The sequence below is a fragment of the Martes martes genome, assembly GCF_963455335.1.
Source record: "Martes martes genome assembly, chromosome: 16".
In the NCBI taxonomy this organism is placed as follows: Eukaryota; Metazoa; Chordata; class Mammalia; order Carnivora; family Mustelidae; genus Martes; species Martes martes.
In genome coordinates this window covers 11,824,288-11,842,869 of record NC_137904.1, presented here as the reverse complement: position 1 = coordinate 11,842,869, position 18,582 = coordinate 11,824,288, and the positions used below count along the sequence as shown (strand labels likewise).

The 18,582-nt window shown below is 44.8% G+C and overlaps 1 protein-coding gene across 1 annotated transcript in view; it reads right to left on the bottom strand.

Annotated features, from left to right (window-relative positions):
* TTC19 (tetratricopeptide repeat domain 19) overlaps nt 1-18,582 on the bottom strand; it is a 31,535-nt gene that overhangs the window by 10,152 nt on the left and 2,801 nt on the right. Inside the window, exons 4-7 of the mRNA XM_080827520.1 lie at nt 18,447-18,485; nt 17,452-17,508; nt 17,076-17,137; nt 14,775-14,869 (exon numbers count right to left, since the gene is read on the bottom strand). Coding sequence (XP_080683646.1) covers nt 14,775-14,869; nt 17,076-17,137; nt 17,452-17,508; nt 18,447-18,485 — 253 coding nt within the window. The remainder of the gene's footprint in view (nt 1-14,774; nt 14,870-17,075; nt 17,138-17,451; nt 17,509-18,446; nt 18,486-18,582) is intronic.

The following is an 18,582-nucleotide window of genomic DNA, read 5'->3' as shown; positions in this document are numbered from 1 at the left end:
CTGAAACCCCAATGAAATTCCACGTCACACCCACCAGATCATCAAAAAATAAAGTCTGACAACAACAAAGACCCAGAGCAACAACACGAACCCACCGCTAGTAAAAATGTTACCGGGTAAAACCACATGGAGAAGCAACTTGGAAATACCTAGTGTATGCACGCCGGCAAGCGCCCGCTCAGGTACATTCCCTAGGGAGGAGCTCACATGTCTGCACAGAGATACGGGGCTGAGAAGGTTCCAGGAGCTATTATTTTCCAGAGTAACATGGGAAGAACCTTCATGTCTGTCTACAGGAGATCCACAGGACATGCATCCGGTGGGATCCCAGACCACAGCTGCAGGGAATGGAGCCACCAGGGCCACCAGGAGCCTGTATCACTCCTTACCCCTCACCCCCAGCTCAGTGGACCAGTTAGAGGGAGTCACCCTTCTAGACAGACGCAACCCAGCAGACGTGGTTGGGCAAGGAAACAGGCTCTTGTGAAGGAAAATTGACGCTTCAAGTGTCACCATGGTTAAATCTCAACAAAATAATGTCGTGTGAGAAACTGGAGAAACAAGTGCATAATATGATACCATTTGCATAAAGTTTAACAACACACTGGGGCACCTGGGTGGCTCACTGGGTGAAGTATCTGCCTTCGGCTCAGGTCATGATCTTAGGGTCCTGGGATCGAGCCCCACGTCGCGCTCCCTGCTCAGCAGGGAGTCCGCTTCTCCCTCTCCCTCTGCCGCCTGCCATACTCATGCATGCTTGCTCGCTCTCTCTCAAATAAGTAAATAAAATGTATTTTTAAAAAAGCTTAAAAACATACTACCCCACTGCATGCTGTTTACTGATATATACAAGCATAATAAACAGGCCTAAGAATGATAAAGATCAAAAACAAAAACAAACACACACCAAATTCAGCACAGTATTTACACTGAGTGGGAGTACACCAGGGTTTACGGCTAGAAAAAAGAGCTCCGAAGCACAGACGGTACACTTAGACTTGACAAAGCCGAGGGGAAGGTACACAAGTAACTGCGAGTCGCTACACTTCAGTTTTGCTTGAAATCGTAAAAAAAAAAAAAAAAAAAAAAAAAAATCAGAAGGCACAGAACTAACTTTTCTGAAGGTGAGACAGTAGAATGATTATACACTGGAGAAATTCCCAAAATACAGCCCCAAAAACAGAGGGAGAGGATGAGCACGAGGGTCAGAGAGGAGAGGAGGCTGTTCCAGTGACGGACGCGGCCGAATAAAAGAGCACCCCCGGCTCACAAACATGTATGCGGAAGCGCACTGAACTGGATCTTAGAAGAGACTAAGCCCCCTATCCTCATGGAAACAAAGCCTCCAACTCTACAAAGCAACCCGGCGCGAGAAAGCAGCTGTCTCCAGAAGAAAGCAAATGACCCGCTGCAAGGTTCTCTCCAATAAACCCAAGGGAGCCCAGAGTTCCAGATCGGAGAGAAAAACCAAGCAGGGAAAGGCACCAGAATGCTTCATTGTCCTCATCTCATCTTACAGAAGCAACGGAAAGCACTATGTATGCCTTCCCTCCAAGTTGTTAAGTGGAAGTTTAGTGACGAAAAAGTCCCTTTAGGAGGGAACTGAGAGGGGTGCCTGGTGGCTCAGTTAAGCATCTGCCTTCGGCTCAGGCCATGATCTCTGGGTCCTGGAATCAAGCCCCATGTGGGGCTTCCTGCTCAGTGGGGAGTGTGCCTCTCCCTCTTCCTCTGCCTGCTTCTTCCTGCTTGTGTTTCTCTCTCGCTGTCAAATAAATAAATAAAATCTTAAAAAAAAAAAAAGACGGAACTAAGAACAAAAAAAGTAACAAAAACGGAAAGCTTTTTTTTTTTTTTTTTGAGAGAGAACACAAGTAGGGAGAAGCAGGCAGAGGGAGAAGCAGAGTCCCCACTGAGCAGGGAGCCCCACATGGGGCTTGATTCCAGGACCCTGGGATCATGACCTGAGCCAAAGGCAGACGCTTAACCAACTCAGCCACCCAGGCGCTCCTGGAAAGCATTATTTTCAGTGCAAAAAAATAGACAAATATCCCTCTCAATACTAATTTTAAATAGGCTTTGAGATTTTGTGTAACAAGACAATGATATTCAGACTAGGTTTTTAAAAATCCCAACACAGACTTCTACAAAAGACACGCTGAGAACAAAATGACTTAAAATCATTTTTCTAATGAAGGGATAACTCACAATGAAGATACATATCTAGGACTATTTAAACAGCATAAAAACATTTAGGAAGAAAAAAATTCACAAAACCAAATTATCTTGTCTAGAACTAGACAAAATCAGCAAGGATCTAGGACTTGAACAATACTGTAAGCCAAATACATCTATCTGACATATATAGAACATTCCACCCAACAACAAAGGAATACACCTTTCTCTCTAACGCCCATGCAACAGTCTGCATACACTATACCATAAAACAAGTCCCAGTAAATTTTAAAGGGACTGAAATCAGGGCACCTGGGTGGCTCAGTCAGTTGGGTGTCTGCCTTCGGCTCAGGTCATGATCCTAGGACCCTGGGATACGCCCTGCATCCGGGTTCCTGATCAGTTGGGAGCCTGCTTCCTCCTCTCCCTCGGCCCACCTTCCCCTCGCCCCCACTCATGAACTCTCTTTCAAATAAATTTTCAAATCTTAAAAAAATAAATAAAAAGGATTGAAATCATATAAACCATGCTTTCGGATCACAATGGCATGAACTTAGGGTTAGGGAATATTGGTAATTCATAAATATGTGAAAATTAACCAACACACTCCAAAATATCCTAAGAATCAAAGAAGAAATCACATGAAAAATTAGAAAATACACTGAGATAAATGAAAACGAAAACACAACATACCAAAATTTAGAGGATGCAGCTAAAGCAGTGGAGGGAAATTTATAGCTGTAAATGCCCGTTATCAGAAAAGAAAGATTTGAACCAACAACCAGATCTTCCACCTAAGAAACTAGAAAAGGAGCAAAAACAAACCCAAACCAAGCAGGAGAAAGAAACCAAGGGAAAACCAAACAGTCAGGAAGGTCCTATATGAATTGAGAGAGGTAAACACACATGAAAAGCCAAGGCATACGATAACTAATGAAGGCACCACATTCCAGCCAAGTACACAGAGTACTCAATGAGTGCCGGCCGCTGTCCTGCGGCACTGAACTCCCCTGACAACTCTACAAGACCGACATAGGTTCTGCTCTTAAATCTGCTCTGTGGATGAGGAAACCAAGAAGACAGAAGTTATGTAACTTGTCTGCAGTCAAACTGTGAAGAAACGGAAAATCCAGAATTCAAACTCGGGCTCCAGACTTCAAGCATTCGTGACGCCAAGTATATATAGACCAAAAATAGTTCCACTTTCCAGAGGTGTTTTGATTATTTAAGATATGAAAATGAATGAAACTTTCAGCTCAAGGAAAGGAGGAGAAAGGAGTCAGTGAAAAGAAAAAAAATCTCTGGGAATGCAAGCTGGTGCAACCACTCTGGAAAACAGCATGGAGGTTCCTCAAAAAGTTGAAAATAGAGCTACCCTATGACCCAGCAATTGCACTACTGGGTATTTACCCTAAAGATACAAATGTAGTGATCCAAAGGGACACGTGCACCCGAATGTTTATAGCAGCAATGTCCACAATAGCCAAAGTGTGGAAAGAACCTAGATGTCCATCAACAGATGAATGGATAAAGAAGATGTGGCGTATATATATACAATGGAATACTATGCAGCCATCAAAAGAAATAAAATCTTGCCATTTGTGACGACGTGGATGGAACTAGAGGGTATCGTGCTTAGCGAAATAAGTCAATCAGAGAAAGACGTGTGATCTCCCTGATATGATCTCCCTGATATGAGGAAGTGGAGATGCAACGTTGGGGGTTTGGGGGTAGGAAAGAAAAAATGACACAAGATGGGATCAGGAGGGAGACAAACCATAAGAGACTCTTAATCTCACAAAACAAACTGAGGGTTGCCAGGGGGAGGGGAGTAGGGAGAGGCTGGTGGGGTTATGGACACTGGGGAGGGTATGTGCTATGGTGAGTGCTGTGAAGTGTGCAAACCTGGTGATTCACAGACCTGTACCCCTGGGGCTAATAATACATTATATGCTAATAAAAAAAAATCTCTTGAAGAGATAAAATAAATCCATGAAATCAGGAATTGGGAAAGAAGTATGATTTCCTAACAGACGGCTGTCAGTTATGCTTTAAAAACATAATTCCATAAAGTTTCTTAAAATAAAATATAGATCTCCAAACATTTGTCACCCACACATTCACTTATTCAGGATATTTGTTTATTTTTTTTTTAAAATATTTTATTTATTTGACAGAGAGAGATCACAAGTAGGCAGAGAGGCAGGCAGAGAGAGAGGAGGAAGCAGGCTCCCTGCTGAGCAGAGAGCCCGATGCGGGGCTTGATCCCAGGACCCTGGGATCATGACCTGAGCCGAAGGCAGAGCCTTTAACCCACTGAGCCACCCAGGCGCCCCTATTTGTTTATTTTTTTAAAGTAGGCTCCACACCCAACACGGGGCTTGAACTCGACCCCAAGATCAAGAGTCGCATGCCCTCTCGACTGAGCCAGCCAGATACCCCTATTCAAGCTATTTATTAATGGTGGGTGCCTGGGTGGCTCAGTCGTTGAATGTCTGCCTTCAGCTCAGGTCATGATCCTGGGGTCCTAAGATCGAGCCCCGCATCAGGCTCCCTGCTCAGTGGGGAGCGTGCTTCTCCCTCTGCCTCTGCCTGCCGCTCCCCCTGCTTGTATTCCCACTCTCAATGTCTCTCTCTCTTTCTCCCTCTCTCTGTTAAATAAATAAATAAACATATATGTATTAATGCAGTGTTCTTGATACTGTCCGACATACTGAAATCAAGTCAAGAAAAATAGAAGAAATTTAAATGTATGAGTAATGATCAAGAAAAAAAGAAAAAAAGTTGCCAGAGAATCATCTCTAAAAGAGATCTGGCCCATATGGTTTTTCCATCTCTCCCTCTCCTTGGGCCTCCCTCTTCCCTGAGACACAACAATATTGAAATCAGACTGATTAATAATCCTACCACAGTCCCTACGTGTTCAAGTGAAAGGAAGAGTCACATGCCTCATTTTAAATAAGAAGGTATACATGACTGAGCATCTCAGAAGCTGAGACAGGCTGACCGCTAGGCCTCCTGCACCTGAGCCAAGCCGTGAACACAGAGGGAAAGTTCTAGAAGGACATGAGAAGGGCCTTACAGGGAACAGACGGATGATAACAAAGCGGGCTCTGATGTGGCCTAGAGACAAGGCCAACCCAGTCCCGACACCCTCTTCAGCCCGAGCCTAACCCAGAGCAAGGCTGTGACTCCCTTCAGCTCGGGGAAGGCTGGGAGGTGAGGAAGCGGCGGGAGAGGCTGAAGCTGGCGGAGGCTGGTTCAGGAGGACTGAGGAACAGGCATCGTCTGCGTAACACAGATGGGCAGGCTGAAGCAGCACGCGCTGACGGAGAGGCTGCGGCAAGTTCTCCAGAAGATTCTAGAGCTTCATTAAGCTAATACGCTACACTAAACAACCACACTAAGTAACAGACTCTGAATATAGACGAAACCACTTTCTGTCGGTGGAGACGCCACCCAGGACTGTCACGGCTGGAAAGCAGCCAACGCCCGGCTTCCGAGCGTCAGAGGTCAGGCGGACTCTCCTGCCCGGGGCTGATGCAGCGGGTGACTTCAAGTGAAGCCGACGCTGCTGGCCATTCCCAGAGCCCCACCACCCTTAAGAGTTACGCTGAGTCTACTCTGCCCGCGCTCTAGAAAGGGAACAAAGCCTGGATGACAGCACGTCTGTTTACAACACAATTTATTGGATTTTAAAATTTTTTAAAAAGATCTTATTTATTTATTTGATAGAGATCACAAGTAGGCAGAGAGGCAGGCAGAGAGAGAGAGGAGGAAGCATGCTCCCCGCTGAGCAGAGAGCCCGATGCGGGGCTGGATCCGAGGACCCTGAAATCATGACCTGTGCTGAAGGCAGAGGCTTAACCCACTGAGCCACCCAGGTTCCCCAATTTATTGGATATTTTATGTCCACTGTTGAGACCTACTGCTCAGAAAAAAAGATTCCTTTCAAAATATTACTGCTTCTTGGGCGCCTGGGTGGCTCAGTGGGTTGAACGACTGCCTTCAGCTCAGGTCATGATCCTGGAGTCCCAGGATCCTCCCACATCAGGCTCTCTGTTCAGCAGGGAGTCCGCTTTTCCCTCTGACCCTCTCCCCTCTCATGCTGTCTCTTTCTCTCTCTCACATAAATAAATAAAATCTTTAAAAAAAAATATTACTGCTTCTTGACAAGGCACCGGGTCACCCAAGAGCTCTGATGGCGATGGATGGTGAGACTTCCGCTCTGTTCAGGTCTGCTAACACAGCACCTGCTCTGCGGCCTGGGCAGCAAGGGCTCATTTCAACTTTCAAGTCTTTTTATTTAAGAAGCAGACTTCAGAAGGCCCCAGCTGCACAGACAGTGATTCCTCTGACGGGTCTGTGCAAAGTAAACTGAAGACCTTCTGAAAAGGATTCACCATTCTAGATGCCGTTAAGAACACTCGTCATTCACGGGAAGACATCAGAGGGAGAAGTGGATTCCAACCTACGGATGACCTTGAGGGGTTTAGGACTCCAGCAGAGGAAGTACCGGCAGATGTGGTGGGAACAGCGAGAGAACTAGAAGCAGAAGCGGAGCTCAAGGGATGCGTGGGTGGCTCAGTCAGTTAAGCCTCCGACTCTTGCCCCTGACTTAGGTCGTGATCTTGGGATCATGAGATCAAGCCCCTCGTCAGGCTCCACACTCAGTCTGGAGTCTGCCTGAGAGTCTCTTCCTCTGCCCCTCCCCACATGCGTACACACACACTCTCATTCTCTCTCAAATAAATTAATACTTCTTTAAAAAAAATCTTAGGGGGGGCGCCTGGGTGGCTCAGTGGGTTGAGTCCTCTGCCTTCGGCTCGGGTCATGGTCTCAGGGTCCTGGGATCGAGCCCTGCATCGGGCTCTCTGCTTGGTGGGGAGCCTGCTTCCCTTCCTCTCTCTCTGCCTCCTTGTAATCTCTGTCTGTAAAAAATAAATAAATAAAATTAAAAAAAAAAAAAAAACAAACTTGGGGGGGGCGCCTGGGTGGTTCAGTCAGTGAAGCATCTGCCTTTGGCTCATGTCATGATCCCAGGGTCCTGGGACAGAGCTCTATGTGGGCTCTTTGCTCAGCAGGGAGTCTGCTTTTCCCTCTCCCTCTCCCTCTGTCTGCCTCTCTGCCTACTTATGCTCTCTCTCTGTGTCAAATAAAGTCTTTAAAAACAACAACAAGATAATGAAAATCTAGTAATCCAAAACACTTCAGGGATTTTTTACCTAAAAAAAATTCAGCTAAAGACTAAGCGAAAATAAAATGGGAGGAAATGTGTGAAACCTGTTTGCTATATAACTCAAACGTATGCTACCATAGAATTCAAACATCGCACACTGTTATAAGAACCATCAGATGAATGAATCAAATGGAAAGCCCCAAAAGAAACGCAAGCGTATACTAATTTACAATATAAACATAACGCTGACAGATCACCATCTTTAAGAAAGTAGTTACCAACATCATACCAAGATTAACTGCGGACGTGTTACAATATTATGTCAACACAGTTTAGGAATAAAGAAAAAAAAAAAACTAAAAGGAAAGATGGCTGAATATTTCTCTCATTTCAACACTGAAAAATATCTTTCTAAGCATTAAGCTCCAGAAGAGCAGGACTTCTGCCTCACTTGCCTCTCTTCGACTTCTAGAACACCTTGCCTAGATTAGCTATTCTAAATAACTGTAGGCAGGGGCACCTGGGTGGCTCAGTCGGTTAAGCAACTGCCTTTGACTTAGGTTGTGATCCCGGGGTCCTGGGATCGAGTCCTGCGTTGGGCTCCCTGCTCACTGGGGAGCCTGCATCTCCCTCTGCCTACTGATCCCCGTCTTGTGCACTCTCTCTGTCAAATAAACAAATTAAATCTTTTAAAAAATAAGTAAATAACTCCAGGTAGTCATTTAAAATTAATAAAAGCAAAGAAAATAGACAAAAATGAATTCAGATCTAACTCCAAAAAGATCAAAGGCAAATGCAAGTCATACTGTGTGATTCACTTATATAATTTTTTTTTTTAAGACGGACTGGTTTTAGAGAGTGAGCGTGCGTGCGTGGCTGGGCATGGGCAGAGGGATAGGGAGAGAGAACCTCCAGCAGACTCCCGGCTGGGCCAGGAGCCCGCCCTGGGACTGACCCCAGGACCCTAAGATCATGACCTGAGCTGAAACCAAGAGTCAGACGCTTAACCACCTGAGCCACCCAGGGGCCCCATTTATATGAATTTTGAAAAGAGACCTGCACAAACTACCCAAGCTTCAGCAGACCAGTATCTCGGGTGGGAAGGGGAATGGGACTGGGGTCAGACACACAGAGGCCTCGAAAGTATTGCTGGTGTTGGGTCACCGCCTGTTCTTCTCATGAGTCCCTCACCTGTACGAACGTCAGTTTCACTTTTTAATTAAAACAAACAAAAAATCCCAAAACTCTGAACTCTACAGACACGAGCAAGGGAAAAGAAAAAACCTGACAGGATAGAGTTAATATTCTTATCAAACAGCACCGATAAATAATCAACCTCATTGCTTATCCAAGAAATGCTAGTTAATGCATCACTGCCACATCACCAATCCGGGGAAGGTTATAAAAATCAGTGAGTTTTGGGGAGAAGGGGCACACGGCCTTACCACAGTAATGTGAACTAACACCAGTTAACCCTCAAGCAGCTACTCTGTACCAGGCATTTTCTCAGCGCTTCGTCGATATGAACTCATTCAATCTTCCTACCAGTCCTACAAGAGGATTACTCTTATTCCCATTCTGAGATCAAAAGCACACAAGGATTACTCAATTTGACGGAAGTCACAAAGCAAATAAATTCACAGATCAGAAAACGTAAATTAATACAGTCCTTTCGAGGGCAGTTCTGCGACATTCATCAACAACCTTAAAATGTGCCGCTTTTGACCGGGAATCTCAGTGCTGAGACGTCATCCTAAGGAACAGACCTGGACACCACCCATGTCATCACAGAACCCTTCACTTCCACACAGATACACCGTTCTGGACTGAACACACACGTGTGTCTCTACTCTCTCCCAAAACATCGCTAAATCAAAGTTAAAGGATGAAAAAGATATAAAGTCACAAGGAAAAAAAAGAGAGAGAAGAATCAAGGGAGAGGACAAAGCTCCAAAGCTGTGGGAGATGACAAGCAGCGGAAAAAGGGCGGCGAGTGACAAAGCCCACAACAGGAAGGTGACCGAACGCTGCAGACAGCTGACAGGCAGCCCAGAGCCCCAGAACAGCTTAGGAACGAAGAAGTGCAAGTACTCCGGTTAACAGAACAATCAGTCACACACATTAAAAAAACAAGCAACAAAAACACCGCGGACTTCTGGAGGAAACAAAGTCACACACAACAGCAAATGCGATCACGTGACATTAGTTGGCTCAACAACTAACAGTACTGATATATTCGCGAAATGAAGACACGACCGAAACCGCACTAAACTCTTCACTCTTCTGTAAGTTAACAGATTCTAAAAACCTAACAAGTCAACAACTAATTTTATGTTATTTAGAAATACGAAGGAAAATACCAGAAGAAATTGGTTAAGAGTTGAAAATGATGCCAGGAAGACATGTGGCAAGGAAATCATATTTTTTAATTAATCCTTCTAACATTCCTTGACTTCTTATACAGGTAATGTAAGAAAGTAGTTTAAAAAATAATTTGTTCCAAGAAATACAGAATATTCAGAAAAACACAAGTAAGATATAAATCCCCTATCCATCTACCAAGCTGTTTACATTTTGGTATCATGCAGCCCTGCTCTATACCTATATTTAATCTACATATTCTAGAAAATTAGGCTCCTTGGAGCGCCTGGGTGGCTCAGTCGTTAGGCATCTGCCTTCAGCTTGGGTCATGATCCCAGGATCCTGGGATCAAGCCCCACATCGGGCTCCCTGCTCAGCGGGGAGCCTGCTTCCTCCCTCTCCTACCCCCTCCCCCACTTGTGTTCCCTCTTCTCGCGCTCTCTCTCTCTCTGTGTCAAATAAATGGGTAAAATATTTAAAAAAAAAGAAAGAAAGAAGAGAAAATTAGGCTTCTCTTAATTATACTGTTTAGTAATCTGTTGTTTTCATTTAATTTTTTGTGGGCATTTCCTCAGTAATTACATATATATTTACAACATGAGGAACAAAATGAGTACCCTAGACCAAGTTTTTATGCGAGCTGAACTAAACACTTTTGGGATAGAGTTAGTCATGTCAGCTAAAAGCATATGAATTCGGGGCGCCTGGGTGGCTCAGTGGGTTAAAGCCTTTGCCTTCGGCTCAGGCCATGATCCCAGAGTCCTGGGATTGAGCCCCACATCAGGCTCTCTGCTCAGCAGGGACCTGCTTCCCTTCCTCTCTCTGCCTGCCTCTCTGCCTACTTGTGATCTCTGTCAAATAAATAAATAAAATAAAATAAAATAAAATAAAATGCATATGAATTCAATAATGGATTTACCTTGGTTAAAATAGAATGGGGGGAGTCACTGGATGGTGCAGTTGGTTAAGTGACTGACTCTTAGTTTTAGCTCAGGTGGTGATCTCAGGGTCATGGGATCAGGCCCCGTGCCCGGCTCTACACTCAGCTTGGAGTCTGCTTGAGATTCTCTCCCTCTGCCCCATGCCCCTGCTCACGTGCATGTGTATACTCTCTCTCTCAAATAAATAAACCAATCTTGAAAAACTAAATAAATAAAACTGAGTGGGAATATATTTCTTTAGAAAAAATAAGATTAAAGATAATGTAACACATTTTCTATACCGTCTAACTAGTAAAATGTAACAACAATGTTTACAATTGAAATTAGTTTGCTTTCTCCAAAAAGAGTCCCTCTGCCTGGAAAAAAATGTTTTCACAATATATTACTAATTTAAAATAAAAGCATATACAGGATGATCCCTAATTTATTTCTTAAAATGTAAACAGCATAGGGGAAAACAAGCCTGCAAAGTCACACAATAAAAGAATCAACAGTAGTTCTTTCTTAGGACTATTATGGATCATTTTTATTATTTTCTTCCCAATGCTTTTTTACATTTCCTTAACTGCACTGGTATTACTTCTGGAGTCACTTTTAAGAAACGGTCTAGAATTAATGCTGCAAATGAAAGACAGCAAGGATGTACATAGTTCAAAAGTGACTTATTTGATAGCTAAATCTGTTTTTACATCTTTCGTGAGTTTCCCTGAAGCAATTCCGTACCACACTGAAACTCTCCTTGGTGCCTATCTGGTCTTCTGTTCTTACAGTCAACAATTACTGAGCCTCCACTGCGTGCCAGGCACTGTTCTAGTACTAAAGGCTCAACAGTGAACAAAACAGATGAAATTTGCCAGGGAAGACAAATACAAAAACACTCGGAACAAAAATACACTTTTAGTGGCCGCACAAACATGAGCACACAACAGCCACACATACACTCCTTCCAAGTGTGAGGAAGAAAACTTAAGGATAGGTGGGAAGAGAGCATTGTTTTAGTCAGAGTAGGCCTCCCGAGGAGGGAGCCCCGAACTGAATGAGGAGAGGTGGCCGTGCAAAGATATGGGAGAGCAAGCTAGGGAGAGGGAGCAAGTGAAAAGGTCCTGAGATGTACAAGCTTGTACAGAACAGCCGGGAAAAGACCAGTGCAAAGTGGAATAAGCAAGCGGGAGAGCAGTAGATGATGTACAAGGAGGTAGGGATCAGACCATGTAGGGCCCTACAGGACCACAGGGAGTCCCAAAGGTGATTCAAAGGCACTGGGGTTTAAAAGATCACTGTGTGGGGGCAGCTGGGTGGCTCAGTGGCTTAAAGCCTCTACCTTCGGCTCAGGTCATGATCCCGGGGTCCCAGGATCGAGCCCCACATCGGGCTCTCTGCTCAGCAGGGAGCCTGCTTCCCCCCCCCTCTCTCTCTGCCTGCCTCTCTGCCTACTTGTGATCTCTGTCAAATAAATAAATAAAATAAAATAAAATAAAGATCACTGTGTGCTACATGGATAACGGACTGTGTGAGGGAATGCAAGGAGGCAAGAAAACCTCTGGGGAGACTTTACAGCTGTTCAGGCAAGAAACAATCATGGCCTGGACCAGAGTCATAGGGTGAGAGGACAAGATGTGGTCTGACATGTATACACCTTGATGGATGACCCAACAGAACTTGATGACTCACCATCAGGAATGAGGAAGGAATCATAGGTGATTCGTAGGTTCTTGGCTAGAGTAACTGAGTGAATGGTGGTGCCATTTACTGCCAGGGCTAACCAGCAGAGAAGCAAGTTTGTAAGTGGCAGGTATCAAGAGACCCGGGGGGCCGGGTGGCTCAGTTCAGCGTCTGACTCTTGGTTTCAGCTCAGGTCACAATCTCAGTCAGGGTCGTGAGATCGAGTCCCGCATTGGGCTCCATGCTCAGCTTGGAGTCTGCTTGAGATTCTCTCTCTCTCGGCCCCTGCCCCTACATTCTCTCTCTTTCTCCAAAATAAATAAAATCTTCCAAAAAAAAAAAAATCAAGAGACCCATTTCAGACATGTTAACTGTGAAATGACCACAAGCCATTTGGGTCAAGATGTCGAGGAGACAATTTTACCCAGTTCACGTCTGTAGTCCATGGGTAAGTTGGGGATGATGACGTGTAACTGATACTTAAAGGTACGGGACTAGACTCCTGGGTGGCTCAGTCAATTAAGCAGCTGCCTTCAGCTTAGGTCATGATCCCAGGGTCCGGGGCTCATTGCTCAGCAGGGGGCCTGCTTCTCCCTCTGCCTCTGCCTGCTATTCCCCCTGCTTGTGTCCTCTCTCTGATAAATAAATAAAATCCTTAAAAGAAAATAAAAATAAATAAAGGTAGAGGACTAAATTTATCTCCTAGGGTGTGAGTCTCAAGATCTGCTAACTTTAGAGGTAGCAAAGGGGAAGGTGAGTGCCTAGTGAGAGGTCCCAGAAGCCGAGTGAATAAAGTGTTTCCAATACCAAAGTCAGAGCTGCTAGTAAGCAGAGCAGGTAAGATAAGGACTGAGAACTCGTGACCTTGATAAAGGCAGCCTAAGCAGAGTGATGGAAGAGAAAGCCCGTTTATGCTCAAGAGAGGATTGGAAAAGGGGAGCCTGGGCAGCACAGGTGGTTAAGCATCTGAACCTTGGTTTCAGCTCAGGTCATGATCTCAGGGTCAGGAGATTGAGCCCAGCATCAGGCTCTGGGCTCAGCATGGAGTCTACTTGAGCTACTTGAGACTCTCTCTCCCTTTCCCTCTACTCCCCACTCTGGCGCGCTCTTTCTAAAATTAAAAAAAAGAAAAAAAAATCCTAAAAAAAAAAAAGGGAGAGAGAGAGAACTGAAGACAAGAGAGTACAGATACCTCTTTCAAGTCATATGTATTGCTTTTGGGACAAGGGCTGACCACTGTTTCTCTAGCATCTCGCTAGTTCTCGGAACAGAGTACATGGGAAGTAAGCATTACCAAAAGAACTTTGAATCTGACAATTGCCAATATTTCACACCATATTAAGAAACGTGATAGAGGGGTGCCTGGGTGGCTCAGTGGGTTAAGCCTCTGCCTTTGGCTCAGGTCATGATCCCAGGGTCCTGGGATCAAGCCCCACATCGGGCTCTCTGCTCAGCAGGAAGCCTGCTTCCTTTCCTCTCTCTCTGCCTGCCTCTCTACCTACTTGTGATCTTTGTCAAATAAACAAATAAAGTCATATTAAAAAAAAAAAGAAAGAAAGAAACCTGATAGCATCCTGCCCATCCCATTCTGTTCCTAACATCATTCTGTAGGCTCTTCCCTTCATCATGAGGATGAACTACAAAACCTGAGTTTCTCAGGGCACCCAGGTGGCTCAGTTAGTTAAACGTCTGCTTTTGGCTCGGGTCATGGTCCCAAGGTCCCGGGATCGAGCCCCGAATCAGGTTCCCCGCTCAGCAGGGGTCTGCTTCTCCTGCTCCTCCCTGCTTGTACTCTACCTCGCTCTCTCACTGTCTCTCAAATGAATAAATAAAATCTTTTTTTTTTAATGATTTTTTTCAAAGATTTTATTTATTTGTCAGAGAGCGAGCAAGAGAGCACAAACGCACAAGCAGAGGGACCGGCAGGCAGAGGGAGAAGTAGGCTCCCCACTGAGCAAGAAGCCAGATGTGGGACTCGACCCCAGGACCCTGGGATCAGGACCTAAGCCAAAAGCAGACGCTTAACTGACTGAGCCACTCAGGTGTCCAAAAAAAACACAAAAAAAACAAAACAAAACAAAACACAAAAAACCCCAAACCCCTGAGTTTCTCTTCACCTTTCCAGGACTAAAACGTAATTAAGTAGCATTGTGACTGATAGCTGAACCAAGAGAAAAGAAAACAGACGTTCCCTTTCTGCTCCCCAATTTTCCAGAGTTTATATACGAGTCAACAAGTAAATTATGAACATGTCACCAAAGGGTTAAAAAAGCAATCAGTGGTCAAGTTATTTAAATAAAACATCTCATTCCAAACCTTCTGCTGAGATCTTAAAAACAGCCACTTAATTCCCCAAATGGGTAACTCGCCCTCCCCCGATGCAGGTACACGTCCCTCTATTACAGCATTAAAGCTCCGAAGCAAAAAGCAATGTCCAGAAAACAGTCAGGTTTCCCTACCTGACAAAACGTCTTCCGCTAATTCCTTTTGTCTTTCAATTTTTTCCTCTAGAGTTGAAATGCAGAATTCATAGCCAGCAAGAGCAAATTCCTGTCTGTAAAGCAAAGATCAGCAGTCGGCTGTTCACCTTCTCACAAACTCCTCTTTCATTCGCATTTTCCAGGCTTGGGTGTGGGCATTAGCAATACAGGAAATGTGAGATAGGGAAGGGGAATGCTGCTTGAAGTTTCCAAGGAGTCTGAGCCTGCCATTTTGTAGAAGTTTTTAGTCACCCATGTAACCTGGCTTAAGACCTAAAAAGCTAAGAACGCTGCTGTCATCTTAATAAATGACAGAACCAGTAGCTTCCACCGTGAGTTTGTCTCTCCATTTGGGAAGGCCTTACACCCACTCAAAGCAATGCGAATATGAACAGAGGCTCAGGCCACCTGCCCTAAGGATGCTAACTACTGATCTCGTGCAAGTTCTGAACAGGTTTATTAGCTTTGTGTATCAGCTTCCAACCTGTTAGATCTTTACTGGAAGCTTCTTTTATATACATGGAATTCCTGACTATGGCACTAGAAGGCACTGAGCCTGAATCCAACCCGGGACCCTCAATCAAATGGAGAGGACACCTAAACATTAGGCAAATGGACTCTGGAGAGAACAAGCATCGGCCACCGGTTTCTAGAAAGAGATGCACGGACACAACAGAAATTCCTTCTGCACCCAGAAACTCAGCCCCGGTTCTTATCTTCGGTGGCGGCTCTGGTTTCTTAACAGACGGGCACTCCAAAGCTCACCCCTTCTCCTCTAGTGCTTTGCCAGGGAGAACCGATGACCCCACTGCTGTACTCTGTTCCTAGAACAGAAGCTTCTTCAAGACCAAACTTCGGCAGGAGGGACCCTATCCAGCCAGGACTCAGAGCTAGGGGAGGCTGCCCACTAGATGTTTCTAGTCAGAGCAAAATGTCTTGAAATAATTCCTTTACTAATATCAGCCTTCCTAAGCCCCAAGTCGAGTTACACATATTCCAGTCTGTAAATGAAAAAATATTTTCGACAAGAGTACAGAGTAACCAACAGACTAATTATCAGGGGCCACTACTTCCACTTGTCTGAGACCATGAATTCGTCTTACTCTCCACTGTGATTAGCTTCAGGCTTCTTTTTATTCCAGTTCATAACCCATCGACCTCCAGTTCTAGGACTCCTCCAAGAGAGACTGATCCCAGCTGCGACGCTCCCCGGCACGGGCCAACCTCAAAGCTCCTCAAGAGACTTGAAATCGAAGGCCCTCCGAAGTCCTAGCCCATCTAGTGTCCACGCACATGCAGGCAACAAGCAGGTTCCGCTGACAGAGAAGGAGCTGGTGACCAGGGCAGCAGGGACCACAGCCAGGAACCCTGGCCTCAACGAGCACTCCTGTTACAGCATCAGTTCTGATTATCATTCCAAACCTCTGGTACACAACCACCACAGCACTGAAAACCTAAAAGCTACTCTTAGGTCCTCCCATAAATGCCCTCCAAGATACATAACTCTCTAGAAATTCTTCACTTACACTCTAGGTATTTCTTCTTTGAATTCCACCTTAAGAGAATGAAAGGCACCAGGCCTCATGCGTCGGTGTTCCCGGGACCATGAGCACATCCAAATTCTTTTCTAAAGCGTTTTTCCGTGTAGCAGAAGATTCTTCTTTACAAGAATTTAGATTCATCTAATACTTTTAAATTAAGACCAATTTCCTGTCTTACATATCCAGAGCTCACGCCTCTACTCTGAGGTATTTTCCCTTCTTAAAACTCATCACCTGATCGCCTTTACATGCTTTAAAAACACTGCCTGCTGGACTAGCCACTGAGACACTCCCACACCAAGTCCCTCATCACCCAACTATGTATCTACCCTCCTGGTTTGTTGATACTTATATCCAAAAAATGGTTCCTTCAAAGTACATTACCCCAACGGCTTTTACACTGCTCCCTCCTCCTCTAGGAAGAGCTAAACTAGTTCTAACTATAACCTCCCTTTCCAGTTCAAGCAGGAACAGAAAAGTTGATTCGCTTTGTCACGGTGTGGCCAGAGGAGTGAGGGCTGTCTGCCCCACTCAGCAGGCTACTGGAAACAGCAGGGCAAAACTAGAAGACTAAAGACTTCAAGGATGGGGTGGGGGGAACACTTTGAGTGCGACACCCAGTTTTTTTGAGACCCAGATAATTGGAAGCTAAATGAAAATGATACAATATCCTAGAAAGTTCTCTGCCCATAGCCCAACTCCCTGGTGGCCGCCACACCTAGATTCTGACTCTACTTACCTATTTTGAGCAGCATAGATACTGGCCAGCTTTAGAGAAATTTCAATTATTGCATTGTCTTCCTGTTGGGAAAAAGGAAATGAAGAAAATTCACAGAGGCTCAATTTCCACATGGATAATTTCTGATCAGCGTCTGGACCGACTTTAGCCTAATAGCTTTAGTCTTTATCCTTCTGGAAGAATTAGGCTACTGAACTTCTCAGCAACCGCGTTTTTGCATGAATGAAAGACTGGTAGTTTTATACAGGGCCAAGAGGGGGGAAAAATCCACCTTTTTTCACCAAAGCACAGGTTGGGGGCTGAGTGCAGTTTTCAGGAAGCAAAACTATTTTGAAAACCTCTTCCGCTAGGGCCCAGTCCTAGGCAACGTCCTTACCTGTTTCATGCCCCCTCCAAGCAGGTAACTCATTGTTGCTTTAAAAAGTTTTTCCGCCTAAAAGCATAAGGAAAAGATTTTTCTTTTACTTGGGACCCTGGATTCTAAGTACTAGTCTGATGCCACATCCCCTTGTAGAACATACATGCTCATATGCAGAGAAAAATATCCTTATGATGAGAAAACAGACAAAAAAAAATACCACGACTCCACCTCCTCTGGGAACCGTAAAAACTACTCTGTGAGAAGTAGAAACCAACTGCAGAAATTAACTTTTCATTTAGGGGCGCCTGGGTGGCTCAGTGGGTTAAGGCCTCTGCCTTCGGCTTGGGTCGTGATCCCAGGGTCCTGGGATCGAGCCCTACATCAGGCTCTCTACTCGGCAGGGAGCCTGCTCCTCTTCCTCTCTGCCTGCCTCTCTGCCTACTTGTGATCTCTGTCAAATAAATAAATAAAATCTTTAAAAAAAAAAAAAGGAAGAAAGAAATTAACTTTTCATCTAAAACTACTGTGGCAGAAGCTGCAAGCTATCCCCTAATTATTCACTCTCCCATCCTTTTAGTTACAACATCTGTTCAGCCTTTTTTTTTTTTCCAGGTCAGCCTCCTTTGCAATTGGTACGGTCATATGATGAAGTCTTGGCCAAGGGGTGCAGGTAGAAGGAACGTGAACGATTTTTAAATCCTATCTTATAAGGAAGCTGCCTGCCTGCCCCTTCCTTGAGGCTAGGGGTGAGCCAGCTCATCTATGCGGACAAGAACACAGCTTAAAAGGAAGTCAAGCTTGTGGACCACTTCATGGAACAGAGCTACCTACCATTCTTCAGTGCACCGCTACCTCTGGAATAATGCATTAAAAGAAATACACCCTCTTGTTGGAGTCACTCTATTTTGGGGTCTCCTTGTTACAGCGGCTGAGCTTATATCCTTCCTAATAAGAGTTCCCTTGAAGCTAGTCCTTCACAAATTCAAAATACCACAAAGTGATTTACTTACATTTTCAAGCTGACCCCGTATAAATGCTAAGTTGGCCATCTGAAAGCAAATTACAAATTGTTTTTCAGTTCAGAGCACTGCATTCTTATTTCAAAACTTTTAAGCTAATGACTCCCTTTTGCTTTTACCCTCTGAA